We start from the raw sequence: 14,426 nt of genomic DNA, 5'->3' as shown, positions 1-14,426 counted from the left end.
AATCTCTAACCTGAACCTATTCTCCAGCAGCTTCTGGCCCTTTGAGCCCAAAGCATTTTACACTGGTTCTCCTAATGATTATCTGTTTCTTTCCCAGGAGCAAGCAGAAACACTGACATGGTTTAGATCTTAGCCCCAGGCACTACCCTCTTTTCTGTGTGCTGCTCTCACTGCCGAGATGGTTCCTAGATTTTAATGGCTGAGCAGGGCAGGCTCAGAGGACCTTTGCCTCGAACCTGATTCATCTACTCATTCTGAAGAGGCTTTCAGTGTGCCCAGGAGAAGAGGTAGAAGGCTGGTTTGGCAAAAATCTAAAGGTATTCCTTCTTCATGAATAGCATCTTATTTCTTCTTCAAGTACAGATGTCTCCAAGGCTGGGGCTGTCTCTTCAGCTCGGAGCATCATTGGTAGTTTGTAGATACCAGACAGTACATGGATGCTATCAGCAATTGTTATAGCGATTCTAGCACAACACACATCAAACACAAATAGGAGCTGAAAGGCAGATTCACTTTTGGCTTAGTGTTCAGACACCATACCCATACCCACGGCAAAAAACTTGGTCAATTAAAGTGTGTTCCTCTAAATATGTGGACACTTAAAGCAAATGGACAACAAACACCTGCTACTGAAACGGCCAAGGATGTAGGAGCCCAATTCCAGTCTCCTGGGACCACTAACCTCTGCCTCTGACAGCTCTTTATCGCTATTCGGTTTGGTGTACTTCTCCTGCATAAAAGGGATCCACGACATTTTGCATTTTTTAATGAAGGGGGTCACATCAACTGTTCCCAAGGCATAGCCACATATGCCATCCTCATCTTCCAGGACAAAGCAGTAATCCAGGCTGAGGGTGAGCAGACCTCCCACTAACCTGCAGAGAGAGAAGTAAACTCAGTTGGATACAACACAGGCTAGGCAAAATGTGACCTGCAATGTATGCTCCTTGGAGTTTAGTCAAAATACTACTTTTATCCACAGATTAAAATCACCAAGAACCTCAGGGGCCCAACCCAGGCACTGCTGCCACAGCTAAAGGAAAGAACGTTACACATCTCAATGGGTAGTCTAGGCCAGCCCAGCATCAACAATCCTGGAACAAAGGTGGGTGTCAATTAGGTCAAGGAACTGCTTAGATATAAAGCAATGGGTTTAAATTGGTCTTCCCCAAAGATTTAGCTACAAAGGAGAAGGGACTGCCACTCCCCACTAGACTGCCCAGTGAAGATTTGGTACCCAGTCACCACACATGATGAAATGGGTGTGATTAAATAGGGATAAAATCTTAACTTAAAGAGCTGATAGGTACTCCTGATTCTCTGCTTGGGGCCCTCCCATGCCCCCCACACCCACCCCCTGCCCCACACACTGGTGGAGGAGGGGGAGGACTGGGGGCAGGGCACTGGTCAAGACTGGCCATAGATATTTACAAATAGGTCCTGGTACAAAAAAGGTTGAGAACCACTGTACAAATCATAGGCCCAAGTTTTCAACAAGGCTTGTTATCAATTTAATGGCACACGCAGTGGCTAGAACTAGAAGCACAGTTATACATGATAGACTTCCAGGCATGACAGAGGCAAGAAGGATGGTGGTAAAGACTGAGCTGTCACCCGCACTGCACTGGGCAAGGAGCTCCCTCCCACCCAGAGCCACGTGCCTGGAAGAACAGGAGGCCCAGTCCCTTGGAAGCTGCAGCTAATGCCAGCAGCCCCTGTTCTTCAGCTCCAGGCCTGCTCTTCAGGTTAGCTGGAGGAGACCACCTATTTTGGGTCTTCCTATTACTGACTTTCTTTATTCTTATTCTGTCTCACTGACTCTTCCCATGCTGCTCTCTGCCATCCAAACAAAGTGCAAAGACACTAGGCAAGATATCACACAAGCATCCGGGACAGCTTGTGTGCTAGTTCAACAACCGCTCAGGCCCTCAGAGAAAAAGCTTCCTCTCATCTCGCTTCACATTTCTGCACCAAGTCTTAAAACTCTTTGGTGCACATGGTGCAGGCTGTGGATGGCCGTGCTTAAGGCATCCTGCTCTGGATTTGTGCCAAGGCCACTCTTAGTCAACCTAGCAGCAAGTAATACCTGGTCATTTGGCCTAGGGAGTCAGAGGCACTTTGATGCACAAGTTAAAGCCATGCTGCTCCCTTGCCTGCCACTGGCTCTAGGAGCTGGAGTGCCGCTAAGGCAGACCATGACCCACACCTCACTTATGGCATAAAGCACAAGCTGACCACTAGATTAAATACACAGCTACCCTCAAAGGAAGCTAAAGAAAAGGCCAGACGACAGCTACAAAAAGGACACACAAAAGATTCCTACTGGTATGCTCTTCACGAGCTGGTGGGAAGACAAATGTACAGGCTCCAGCAGCTGAACCCATTTTCCACTGCTCTAATTAAAGCATGTGAAGACTTATCTAATCACAACAGCCATCAAGTGACATGATCACAGGAGCCTCATGTGACCCAAGCTCCTCTTGGCAACAACTCCAGTCCAATCAACCCAGTATTAAGAATGTCTTTGTACAGTTCCCCCATGCAGACAAGACCTGGAGGTCCAATCCGTGACAGAATAAGCATTTATGCATACCTGGAGGAAGAACTACCATCTTGGAAACGAGATCCCCCTTTAGCACTACCTTTCAGAGGAAGAGAGCTCCCTTCTAACCCTGTGAGTGCAGTTGTATATTCTTGCAGACGTCTTTGCACCTTTTCCTTCCATTTTCTTTCTGACTAATCCACTAAGCCACAGCCCCCCCAAAGCCCAGACTGTCATGGCTCTGTCTCCTCTGACCACAATCTTTTCCCAGAGACCTCTAAGCACGAACCTAATGCCACTTCCCTTAGAGGTGAAAAGATAAGGGAAGAAATCTGAAAACAAGAAGTCAAACAAGTTCTGCACCACTCAGCTTCTTTCCTTCATTGTCCTACTTCCTTCCACAGCTAATTCTTCAAGGGAGAGACACTGTACTTTTACTTGCCCCTAAAGCTCTCAAGCTCACCCTTGTCATATGAATACATCACATCACAAGCCAACATTATAATGGCTACAAATATAATCCAAAGTCATTAAGAATAAAAGTTGTCCAACATACTTGTCTCCAATTAGATCTGGCAGACTATGGAAAGGTTGATCAGCTCCATCAGCATACATCTCTCTGCAAATCTTGTACACAGAGGCCTAAGAACAGATACAGAAGAGTTATTTAATTAGGTCCCAACCTCACTTCAGACAATCAGTAAGCTTGTGTTGAGAAGCTGTTAATAAATTCTGCTTCACCATCAAGTGCTGACATGTAATTAAGCTGAGGAGGGTCAACAAAAAAAGCACATTTAGCCAACACTTCAGTGATCTCAATAGGAAAAACTCCCTGTATTGCTTCTTAAGGAAGCCCTATGCCTGGAAAGGAATGCTGTAGATCTGGTCCATATTTGTCACAACAATGAAGAGCTCTAATCCTGCTTCTTAATTACTACCTGCTGTCTGGGTTTACTAATCAACTGCACCATTAAGCTGTAAGCATGTTCATATTTAGCTGAAATAAGGGAGGTTCCCAGGGCTGGATGTGTCCTAACAGATTCCTTCCTATTTGAGGGTTTTATATGGGTGAACAGCAATAAGCTAAATTGCTTCAGAAGGCAAAAAAACCTTTCCAAAGCACATTTTGTATGTGTCACATGCTCCATTTTCCCCAAGGTGCAGGTTTACCAACTAACCTGCCTTCCCCCTTTCTTAATAACTACATTACTCCAAACCAGACGGTAGCACCCCTGGCAACTGCACGTTTTTAGGTCCATGCTCCCTAAAAACAAGCTGCCACGGTTTAACAAAAGGTGTAACCTGAGGTTAGGATTTTCAGGAGTCCTGGTGGTTTCAGGAACTAACTGCATGGTAGTCATGACCCTCTGTCACTTGGATTAAGAATCATCCGAGCCACCATCAGACTCTACGGCAGACAGGGCGATCTCTATATTTAAGAATGGATGAACACCGATTTGACATCAGATGCAGAAAGATGCAAAAAGCTGTTGGCAGAACACTTCAGCCTCCCTGGACCCCCCACCACTGACCTCAGGGCTCTTCTTCTCAGCCATGAGAAAATTTTAAAAACTGGTTTGAAGGGGGAATTCTAAAACAAGAAATCACCCACAGACTGGACTGTGTTAAGTCTGGTTTAAACAGGGACTAGAACCTTATCCCATGACCTAGATTAGCTTGTGACCCCTCTGTTCCTATGAGTTCCCTGCTTGTTCATAGTATTCTCACAGCGCTCCCTCCTCCCCTCTGCTTTCCCACCTGTTGTGCTCTAGTCACTTACTCCACATTATATTCTGCTCTTTTCACAGCATCTGACAAAGTGAACTTGGCTTCACAAAACCTTGTGCATTCTCTCTCTCATGTTATTTAGTTACTTTATAAAGGTGCAAATCTACCCTGCCTTCTGCCTGACTTCAGACTAACACAACTAACTACCTCTTTCCACCTGCTCCAAGACACTTGCTGGCACTTATGTCAGCTTAAATTGGGGTTCTTTCAGTTTAGCTCACAGCAGTAAGTTTCCAAGTAGATCCTATATTTCCAACTTGCATGTCCACACAGTAGTATGTAGTGGTTTCGAGCAATCCCTTTGGTTAAGCTCGGGCAACTTTGTATAGCCAGAACCTTACAACGTGGGGCTGCTGACAGGCAGGGAAGAGTTTTGCCAATATAAACTCTGCAAAGCTACATCAATTTCTAAAATTCAACTTAGCCCCTGGAAATCTCAAATTCCCTACAGAAAAGGTGGGGAAACTGAGAAGCTAACACCTTCAAAGTCTCAAACCTACCTGCTTACTTTTCCTTTCAGAAGGAAAGTGGCTTAAGGACTAGAAAAGGAAACTAGGACTCTAGATGAGCACTCCAGTACCTTCTTTTGTGCACACGTGCGTGCCCACATGGCTCTGACTGAAATTTGTGTGACACTGGTCTCATGAAAGGACTGGGTTGCTTGCTGGCATGGAAAGTGCTGTCCCACAAGATCTGAGCGCACAGTGTAGCTAAGGGAGATGCAGTCGGTCGGGGTAGAACTTAACCAAAGGCATCACTGAAAGCTGTTCACAGCTGTTGTATAAGCATACAGTTACCTCATCTTTAGGAAAGTAAGGCCTGATGGTGTACACCTTGGATGTTGGAGTCAGGGGAGGTGGCTGAAAAAAGAGGTCATTTGCCCCATCAATAGGCAGCAAACGCTGTGAAAACAAAAGATACTGTGTGAGTGTCTGCAAGGCATGGGATGCCACTCGTGGGTGTGCACTGCAGACTCCCAAATTAACATTTGTTACTGCAGGCACCCCAGATGAAGGTGGGGTTGATATGCTTTACAAATGCAAAGACCTCATTATCTGAATAGACAAGTATCCAATTGGGGTTGTTTTAAAATAGGCAATTGGAGCGGCACATTAATGGAGCTTACATTAAGCTTATTTCTGCTTTAACAGTTTTTTTACCAATCACATCTACACTGTCTCTGTATCAGAACACAGAATGTCAGGAGGAAAGGTTTGGTCTGAAGAGGGTTAACTGGCCAGAGGAGACGCTTTATCCCAAAAGCAATGCGCTGATTCAATTTGCTGCGCACAGAGGACCTGTGAGGGGGGAAAAAGTACAGCGCTCGAGAAATCCATGAACAAATTCCAACGTTCCATAAGCAGACATGTGAGGACATTCTCCAATTGAAAGCTTTCCAGGAAAGCCAGTTGCCACTCGGTTTAGAAGAGGGTTCAAGATTTGTGCCAGTGACGTTTTGCTCATGGAATTCCCATCGGCAGACAAGCATGCGCGCATTGTGCAATTGCGGGCGCAGATAAAAATGCTGTGCGACCTGCAAAGAAACAATGTGAAATGTACAACTAAAGCCGCTGCGCTTCGCGGGCGCGGGGGACAGGCAGCATCTCCTTGAGAAATTACTGTAGAGAGGGGAGGAAAATTGTTTTAAAACCAAGCTGTAAGGCTAATGGGCTTTGGACCAGAAAGCCTTCGGCAGACCAATCCTTCCAGACCTCTGATGTGTAACAAAAGGTTTCTCATAAAACAAAGAAAATGTCATTCAGTTGTGAAGTCATATTGATACCTGGAACTCTCCTGCTAGACCACCTCTAAAGGCCCAGGGTTCTTGGTCTCCACTTAAGAACTGTGCTGAAGATTGACTACGACACCCTGTTGAGATCAGATCCAAGCGGAGAACGTTACGAGAAGGGGGATTTCCTGGGTGTCTAACATGTCCAACAAGCTAATACACACTTTGTGGAAAAAGCTCTCTAACTGAGCTATACACCAGGGCTTGGGGGAGGCTGTAATAATGTTGTGCAGCTTGTAAAGATGTTTAATTACCAAGTGCTCATGCCCATATGCAATATCTGTGCTGCTGTTTCCAAATAACAGGCTCAAGAGCAATTAAGACTTTAAAGACAATAATATGCCCTGGCCCACGCTGGGAAGCACAAGAACTGTACTGCATACTATGATGCAAGCTTCCCAAGGCTGTTGGCACATTCTTCTGCCTGTGTTTTTGTGGCAGATGCAAGCTCTCAATGAAGAGCGGATGTTTTGAAAGCTATTAGGTCTAATTAAGTTACTACAGCAAGTGTCAAACAGCTGTTAAGACAAATTCCATTACCACAGCCCCTTGGAAAAAAAATAGACCTGTCTGAAGTCACATTTTAATTCTTCGTTTTAATCTTGTCAGAAAACTAGGGTTGGCATAAATATGAAGGACCTGGTACAGGTAAGACAGCTGCATGGAAGAACAGCCTCCCTGCAAAAAGCTAGGAGGGTCTGCCTAAGTCTGGAATTGGACCATATATTTACAATGCTGCTGTCAGGCTGAAGAGGCCAAACGTTAACTAAATGAATCCAGTCTGTACCTAGGAAACCACTGTTGACCAGATAATTTTAGCTTTGCTTTACAGCATCTTATTTTTTCCTCCTCAACCATGTCAGATATGCTAGGGTTCCTACCAATATCCAACCACAAAAGGCCCCATGAAATGCTCAGCACAGTTTATATTTCTACTGACAATCAACTTTGAATCAGCAAGGTTAAAACCATTTCAAGGCCAAGCAAGTGCGCCTTCAGTACCAACAAGCATAAATGACATCTCCAATGGAAGAAAAAAAGATAGGTGAATATTGTGGGTAGGCTTCTAAATCACCTGCCTAGTTTTCTGATAAGATAAGCAGCGCAGTTAATTCTTCCCTTTTGTGGACTGCAATCTACCTCCTGTTCAAGTAACAGTCTCAGATCAGTACAGTCAAGTATGTTGTGCTAGTCAGAGAGTCCCAAAGTGTGCCAAGTTTGACATATTTATGATAATTTAGTAATACCTTTTAAAGGTTTGAACTTTTGGCAAACACAATAATTTAGAAAAGAACCCAAACATTTCAGGATTGGAATTTTGCTTGTGCCCACATCTTTAGTCCTCAAATCACCAGATACCTTTTATAACTATGGTGAAGCCAATAACTTGGAAGACGTATCTGTCTCTCTCCTTTGAGACTACAGCATAACTAGCACTTCCAATTTTTACAATAAAGAGCTGCGTGAATGAAGAGCTGTGTAAATGAAAAACATAGTTAATGCCTTAGTCGCTGCGCAAATGTGACTTCAGGTCATACCTAGTCCACAACTAATCTATCTGATCTGCCTCAGACAAAACCTTTCCATTTTTAATTAATTAATGACGACGCGCTGCGAACATCTGGCGCTGTCCATCCAATAGCAGTAGAAACTTGTGCTGAAGATTCTCCCATCTGTACACAATGGGGAAGAAGACAATAGAGGTCATTAGTAATCCATAGTACTGTACAGCCACACGATTTAAAGGGACTGAATGCTAGCTGGACTGGGAAGAGAGGTCAAGAAAATGGACTTGCAGCGGACCACTGAGCACGCCAGTGTGAGAACTAATTTGTTTGGATTTTTAACCTATAGCTACAAACAGAAGTTATAAAAAAATGCACTTCACTGAAGATCCCTCACATTTTACTGAAGCCCTTTTGCATTTTTAAAGGCTGTTTAAAAGGAGACTGTCTCTTCCCCCACACAGTTCAAAGCAGGGGAGTCAGCCTGTACTTACTACCCAAAAGCATGCTCTGACACCGAGACAAAACAGATCCATTATTTGCAGAGGTGATGTCTGATGTGGATTGCTGCCATTTCTGGTGCCGAACTTGATACGGCCTGGCCCAGACTTTCAAACAGCACTAAAAACTCACAACTTCAGCTGAATTCAGTGAAGAGGCAGGAGCTTAGCAACAAAACCCAAATTGGGAGTCCCTAGACAGACATCCAAAATCTGGGCCTGTTTTTAAAAAAGTTTGGCCTAGGTGTTGAATTAATGATTCTGGAACTACTGGAGTCAGACGACTCTTTCTGGCTGTTCCAGCACTGTGCTTCTTTGAGACATACAAGACAGCAAAGTCAAGCTTTTAAGCTGCGTTATGACAGAGTTTTGTTGCATTAAGCACACAAACTGCTATGGTCTCTTTCCCAAGACCTTTAAGCAACGATTCTGCTCCCTTTGCTTTGTGGGAAGGCTGATAAAAGAGATGAGCCTTTTGTACAGGGGGAGGAGTGGCTATTTTAACTGCATGAAGCATAGGAGGGCCTGTAGGAGGGAAAGGATTGACCTGAACAAGAAGTCTTTTCTGATTCTAAATTATATTATTGTTTAAACTGGCAATAAGTTAACAGGATTTAAAACCAATCCAAACACTAGAACTAGACCAAGGCTGTGCTATGGTTTCCGACTGTGTACTTTGTGACACCTACAAAATTTGTGACGTGAGACCATCAGCTTTGCTGCCTGCTGTGTATGTCAAGCAAGTCCACAGCATATTCCTTACAGTTGGATTGAAACCTGGAAGTGAAATGTGGTCACTAGAATTACCCAGGCCATGCTGGTGCTATCTGCCAACTTAGGAGGCCCCAAAAATGTGTTTCAGCAAAAATAACTGTGAACAGAAGTTTTGAGCTTTGAATAACAAGTCTCTAATTAAATCTGACTAAAGAGCTCAGCAATTTCTGCCCCTTGCCATTTTGAAGATGTTCGAGCAAACTATTTTGCACCAGAATAGCCTTACGCTAAAGCTCGCATGCGCAAAGGGCTGGGAGGATCGGCTTCCTCATGGCCAGGCCCACTGAAAGGTCGCTTCTGCAATTGTTCTGTTGAAGACAGCAATAATGTTATCAAGACAGAGCAAGCAGCAGATGCCTGATGTGGTCACATTTCATAGTGTCGTCTCCAATCGTATTAAAGGGTATCAAGGGAGTTCTATGACAAGAGTCCAGCGTGCATTCAGTCAGAGCAAGTTAAAAGTCAGCACTCACGTTTCAGAGATGAGATTTAAGTTTCATCAGCCCAAGAAGAAAAATGAAGCTTCCAGTTTTAAAAACAGCCAGTGGCGGACCTCTCTTATTTGTAATACCAGGCCAATTCGATGCACAGAACACTGTTTCAGACAGTGAGGCCAGAAGAGCTTTTAAGAAGGGTCAGATTAGACCCTGGGCCCCGGACAATGTAGCGCCTTTATTTTTTTTCCCCGTGGGCTAACAGCAAAACAAAGAAGGTTCACTATCTGCGAGTGTGTCATGGTTCCCAATGCACCTACCTAACCACTGCACAAAAGACTTCACCATTGACATGATACTTTTGATGTCCCACACATAGGAGTACATGTCATAGAGGATTGTCCGGTTGGCACAGTTTGAGAGGCGTGTGAACATCCCCATCACCAGGCCGCACATCTCTTCAAACTTGGCTGCTCGGGAGCGCCACTCTTCTATCTGTGGAGGGAGACAAGAGAGCTTCCATGTCAAACACTTCTCCAGAGACACTGATTTCTCCAAAGGCTGAGAAGGACTGCAGTGCTCCACTCCACAGACTAAGGAATCAACAACCTACAGCCCAGACTGGATCTGGCCCACCAAGTCCTGATATCAACCACAGCCCATCAAAAGCACTGGCCCACCTTGGACCAAGCTGCATTATGTCAGCTTACCACCTGGAAAAGCATGCACCAGAGGTCAACAACTTATTCATCACTTCTGACCTACAGCCACTGTTTTCTGCAGCTCATTCATTAAATAAAAGCAATGGCTGCCATCACCCTGGCAGTCCTATATGCCCAGACACCTCATTATTCATTTCTCCCCAGTTACATGCAGCTTCTGGGCTCCTGGAAACTGCCAATGAAATGCATATCTCCCTGTATTAAAGGGATTTTGATTTAAGGAGTGGAAGAGACTTGGTCATACTCACTTTTTCGGCATCCTTTCCTTTGCAATTCACACTAACAACGCTGCTATTTGCTCGAAGCCACTGGAACTCTCTCAGCATCTGCGCCCCCTTGGGTCCATGCTCATAAGGAAGGTAGAAGAGATCAGCAAGTAACTGCAAATCCTCCAGAGTCACTGGCTCTACTGTGTAGAGAGGTTTCTCAGTTGGCCCAGGCACAAACTGCTCTTTGTTCATCTGCTCATCAGTCTGCATAGGGGCAATGTCACTACCGGAGTCTTCCTGCATAGACATCTCTGGGGACTTTGACTCCACGATGCTCTCTTTATCAGTATCCATGGGTTTTAGCTCCTCTGACATCTTGGCTTCAGCAATGTCTGTAAGGATCTGGTTAACATTCTTGTCTGTGTCATCTTGCTTCTCCACTACCATATCCATTGGCTCCTCATCAGACTGCTTCTTTTCTTCCTCCTTGACTAGTACTGGAGGCTCACTGCTCAGTGCTGCCCGCTGGCTCATGATGGGTTCTTGGTAAACCGTGGTGACAACAGTTGCTGCATTTAGGGAGGATGGCACAACAAGAGGCACGACATCCCCTACACTGGTTTTAGCGCCACTGTGGGCCACTTGCCTACCTGTGACCAGAAAAAAAAAAACAACAGGTTAATGCTCCCAGTCCCCACCAATATCCAAGCTGGAGTTCTCCATGTGGACAGGCGTCAAAGCAAATGAAACAACGTTCCTTGCAGTGTTGTTAACATAGATGTGACCAACCAAAGTCTGTTTAGCCCTACTGCAACAGAGGCAAACAGGTGATTTCTCCCTCCTCTCCACCTGGTAACCAGGGAAACGTGGGAGGGAAGCAGACACAGACTAGTTATCATTTGCAAATGGTGCTAATTGATATGCAGTTATGATGTAGAATAAGACCAACATCAGTGAAAGAACTGCTGGTCTCTGAATGCACTGCCTCTGCAGAGCCATACTGAGACTGTATGCTGTACCAAAAGGCACTAGAGGCACTTACATGGACTAGAATACTACAACTGAGACAAAGCTCTCCTTTAGTCAGGGGTATCAAAGATATAGCCTGAAGGCTGGATTGAGTGAACACTGCATAGGAGATAATCCAGGGTGCACACTACATAGTACCATGCCAGACCAGCCCTGCAAACTGGCTATAGGGCCAGTCCGGGTCAGGCCCACAGATCAGCCCCAAACACTACAGCCAGGGCCAGTCCAGTGGGGATACCTCAGGCAGCATGAGCTCTGTGCTGGCTTCCCACAAGCCTCAGACCCTGTGTGCTGGCTCTAGTGCATGGGGCCAGTCTGCGGGTATGAACAGCCTTGCATGTCAGATGAGTTTGAAACCCCTGCTTTAAGTAACTTGAGGAAGGAGAGAGTAACTCCATCAACTAACATTATACACCCTGACAATCAGGCAGCTGTGCAAGGATGCAGGACAAAAGGGAAACAGAGGACAGGCCTTGGCCTCATCGCAGATCCTTGCCAAAGCCAATGACATAGATCAATCCTGGACTGGACAGCTCCAGGGTTCACACACTCAGAGCTCTGAGATGCAGGACCCTTTCCAAGGGCTCCTGGGTCAAGGGCAAGAGAAACAGAACTCCCCAATAATCTGAGGAACAGAAGATCCCACAATGCCAAACTCTGATCTGGCAGGAATAGTGGATTCTGCCTAGATTTTGCATCCAGATGCAACAAGGACTTGACAGCAGAGTGCTGGAGGAATAGCTGTTCCTGAGAGCATCCAAGGAATCAACCCAGCTGGAGCAACATGTATCCCCTTCATCAGTCAGAATATCCAGAGCAAGGGCCCCATCTTTCCTGGACTCCCACAACCCATGGAAGCCTAAAACTTGACACTTAACTGAGAGGTCCTTGACCATGAGCAGAGAAAAAGCAAACCAATTCAACTTACTGCTGTATTGGTGAGGAACCGCAAACTCCTGCAGCCACTCTGTTAACGCCAGCTTCAGAGCCATCTGTGGGCTATACAGAACATCTGTTTCAATATCTTCATCGCTCCCTTCGTTTTCCAGTTTAATCTGGATTGAAACGGTACTGTCTTCAGTGTCCGCTATGGGAACAAATCAAGGAGACAAACTCAGTTGGCAGGCAAGGTTCCAGCATTACTTGTTATTTTACTACAAGGGTTAGACCAAGGCACCCACGCAGGGCCAGGCACACCACCTCAATTCAGAAAGCAGAACTGAAGTGCTGCATCCAATATGGGAAAGAAATGGAAAAGACTGTAGTCACTCTCAGCTTCAATATAGGAATGCAACCCAAAGAGGCTTTTTGTCCTGGTAAGTAGGACCTACTGGTGGAGCAGACCATATAGGGAACTCATCTGAGCTTTCAATGAGACAATTAGACATTTAAAATGTTCTCATGAGAGGAATGCAATTTGCACAAGCTTTAAACTCATCAGAACAAAGATAAGAAAAAAAAGCTGAGAGAGATGCACCACAGATTTTATTCAAACCCTGCTTCAAAAGCTAGCTAAACAAACTGAAGGCCAGCCAGAAAGTGAACAAACTATTGTTCTGTGCTACTGTATAGAAATGCTAAATAACAACAGTAGCAGCTTTATAAATTCCATTGAGCCACAAAAGATTTTCTCGAAGGAGTCTGACAGGAAGCTGCAGCAATTAGATAATCTCACAGCTCCCAGAACGTGTGTATCTGCTCATCTCTTTGCTAAATTAACTCCCACCTTGTATCAGAATTGCTCATGGAATGGAGTCCAGAATATTAAGTCTCTAAAAGTTACTTTTTTAAAATGCCTCCTCCCCACAGAAGGAGGGATTGAGAAGGCATAAATGCATCTGTCTGAGTGCTGACATAGGGAAGCAGAGATTAAGACAGTCCTACAGCATCATGATTTGACACTGAAGCCAGGGAGCCTGGTTTTCTTCCCCTCCCCTAGTGATAATTAACGTTCCCCTTACAAATTTACTTACTCATCACCACGTCTTTCCTCACTCCATTCATGTTGGATTTGTACCAGGTTGCAAGTGTGTGAATAGCAACAAAATTGGCTTCAAATTCACAGTTTGGATTGGTCAGAACTCCTTTTAGTCGTGGGATGAGCTCAGTTGATCGCCCTTTATATGGTCCAAGGAATAGTCTCTTCTGATCATAATCATTAGCGTGGATGTTATCCCAGATGACTGGTGCTCTCCTGATGATCTTAGAAACCTCTTCGATAGACTCAACTGGAATGTCTTTAGATACAACTTTAGGACCTCAAAAAAAAAAGGTAAAGTGGACAGTTTGAGAATCTGCATTTAAGGAGCACTCACGCGAGGAAGCAAAGATATTTTATTGGGATGATGGGTTTTTTTACTAAATACTTACAGCAACCTTTTAGTGCCAGTGTTCAACTCAAAAGTCACGATTCTTACCTGTCCACAACACGTCAATGGCAGGGAGCAGTTTTTCTCCAACAGTCCGTAAATAAGGAGACTGGGCTACGTTTGGATAGCAAAAAGTTCCACAATATTCTAGATGGGAAGGATGGGAGAGGAGGAAAAAAGAAAAGAAATCTCAGTGCTAGTGACAATTGTTAAGAGGCAACATTCACATGAAGACAAGCATGCCAGGAGGCAGCATTTCTACATGCTACTCTGTAGTTGGATAAGTGTACTGAATTCATTTTCATATTGGAAAAGACAGCATGTGGGTAGGTTTTTGGTTGTTTTAAGCCTCCTTTGCAAACCATTTAACATCACCTGTAAAAGGAAAACTACCACAAGACAAGTACATAAGCATCTTGACATTGTACAAAATGCCATCATGATTACAGAAGTGCTTCACCTCAATGGAAATAGCCTACAGGTGGTTTAACATATATGAGGAGGGGTTTATGTCAACTGGTTATTCAACAGCTTGTTTTAAAAGAAAGTCTATTCCAGAATTAGTTTTAAGTAATAGAGGAAATGCTATCTGAACAAATAACTAAACCACAATTCAGTGACATGGTTTGACATCAACAGGGATGTAAAGTACCAAGAAGAGACAGCAATACTGATCTTTGGAAAGGGAAGTAAAATATGTGAAAATCCTTTGATGTGGCATGAAGGTTAACCGAGACAACACTGGAGTCCACGATGGCGCGCGCT

At 44.6% G+C, this 14,426-nt stretch overlaps 1 protein-coding gene across 1 annotated transcript in view; it reads right to left on the bottom strand.

The window, feature by feature from the left end:
* Window positions 1-14,426, bottom strand: part of MGEA5 (meningioma expressed antigen 5 (hyaluronidase)) — a 35,775-nt gene that overhangs the window by 11,943 nt on the left and 9,406 nt on the right. The window contains exons 6-14 of the mRNA XM_019502707.1: window positions 13,710-13,808; window positions 13,266-13,550; window positions 12,221-12,379; window positions 10,303-10,913; window positions 9,653-9,827; window positions 6,114-6,199; window positions 5,128-5,232; window positions 3,099-3,184; window positions 683-875 (exon numbers count right to left, since the gene is read on the bottom strand). Of these exons, the coding sequence (XP_019358252.1) occupies window positions 683-875; window positions 3,099-3,184; window positions 5,128-5,232; window positions 6,114-6,199; window positions 9,653-9,827; window positions 10,303-10,913; window positions 12,221-12,379; window positions 13,266-13,550; window positions 13,710-13,808 (1,799 nt within the window). The remainder of the gene's footprint in view (window positions 1-682; window positions 876-3,098; window positions 3,185-5,127; window positions 5,233-6,113; window positions 6,200-9,652; window positions 9,828-10,302; window positions 10,914-12,220; window positions 12,380-13,265; window positions 13,551-13,709; window positions 13,809-14,426) is intronic.

This window comes from Gavialis gangeticus, unplaced genomic scaffold (assembly GCF_001723915.1).
Source record: "Gavialis gangeticus isolate Ggan-Ray unplaced genomic scaffold, GavGan_comp1, whole genome shotgun sequence".
In the NCBI taxonomy this organism is placed as follows: domain Eukaryota; kingdom Metazoa; phylum Chordata; order Crocodylia; family Gavialidae; genus Gavialis; species Gavialis gangeticus.
The sequence above is the reverse complement of the archived record's forward strand: the minus strand, read 5'-3'. Positions and strand labels throughout refer to the sequence as shown.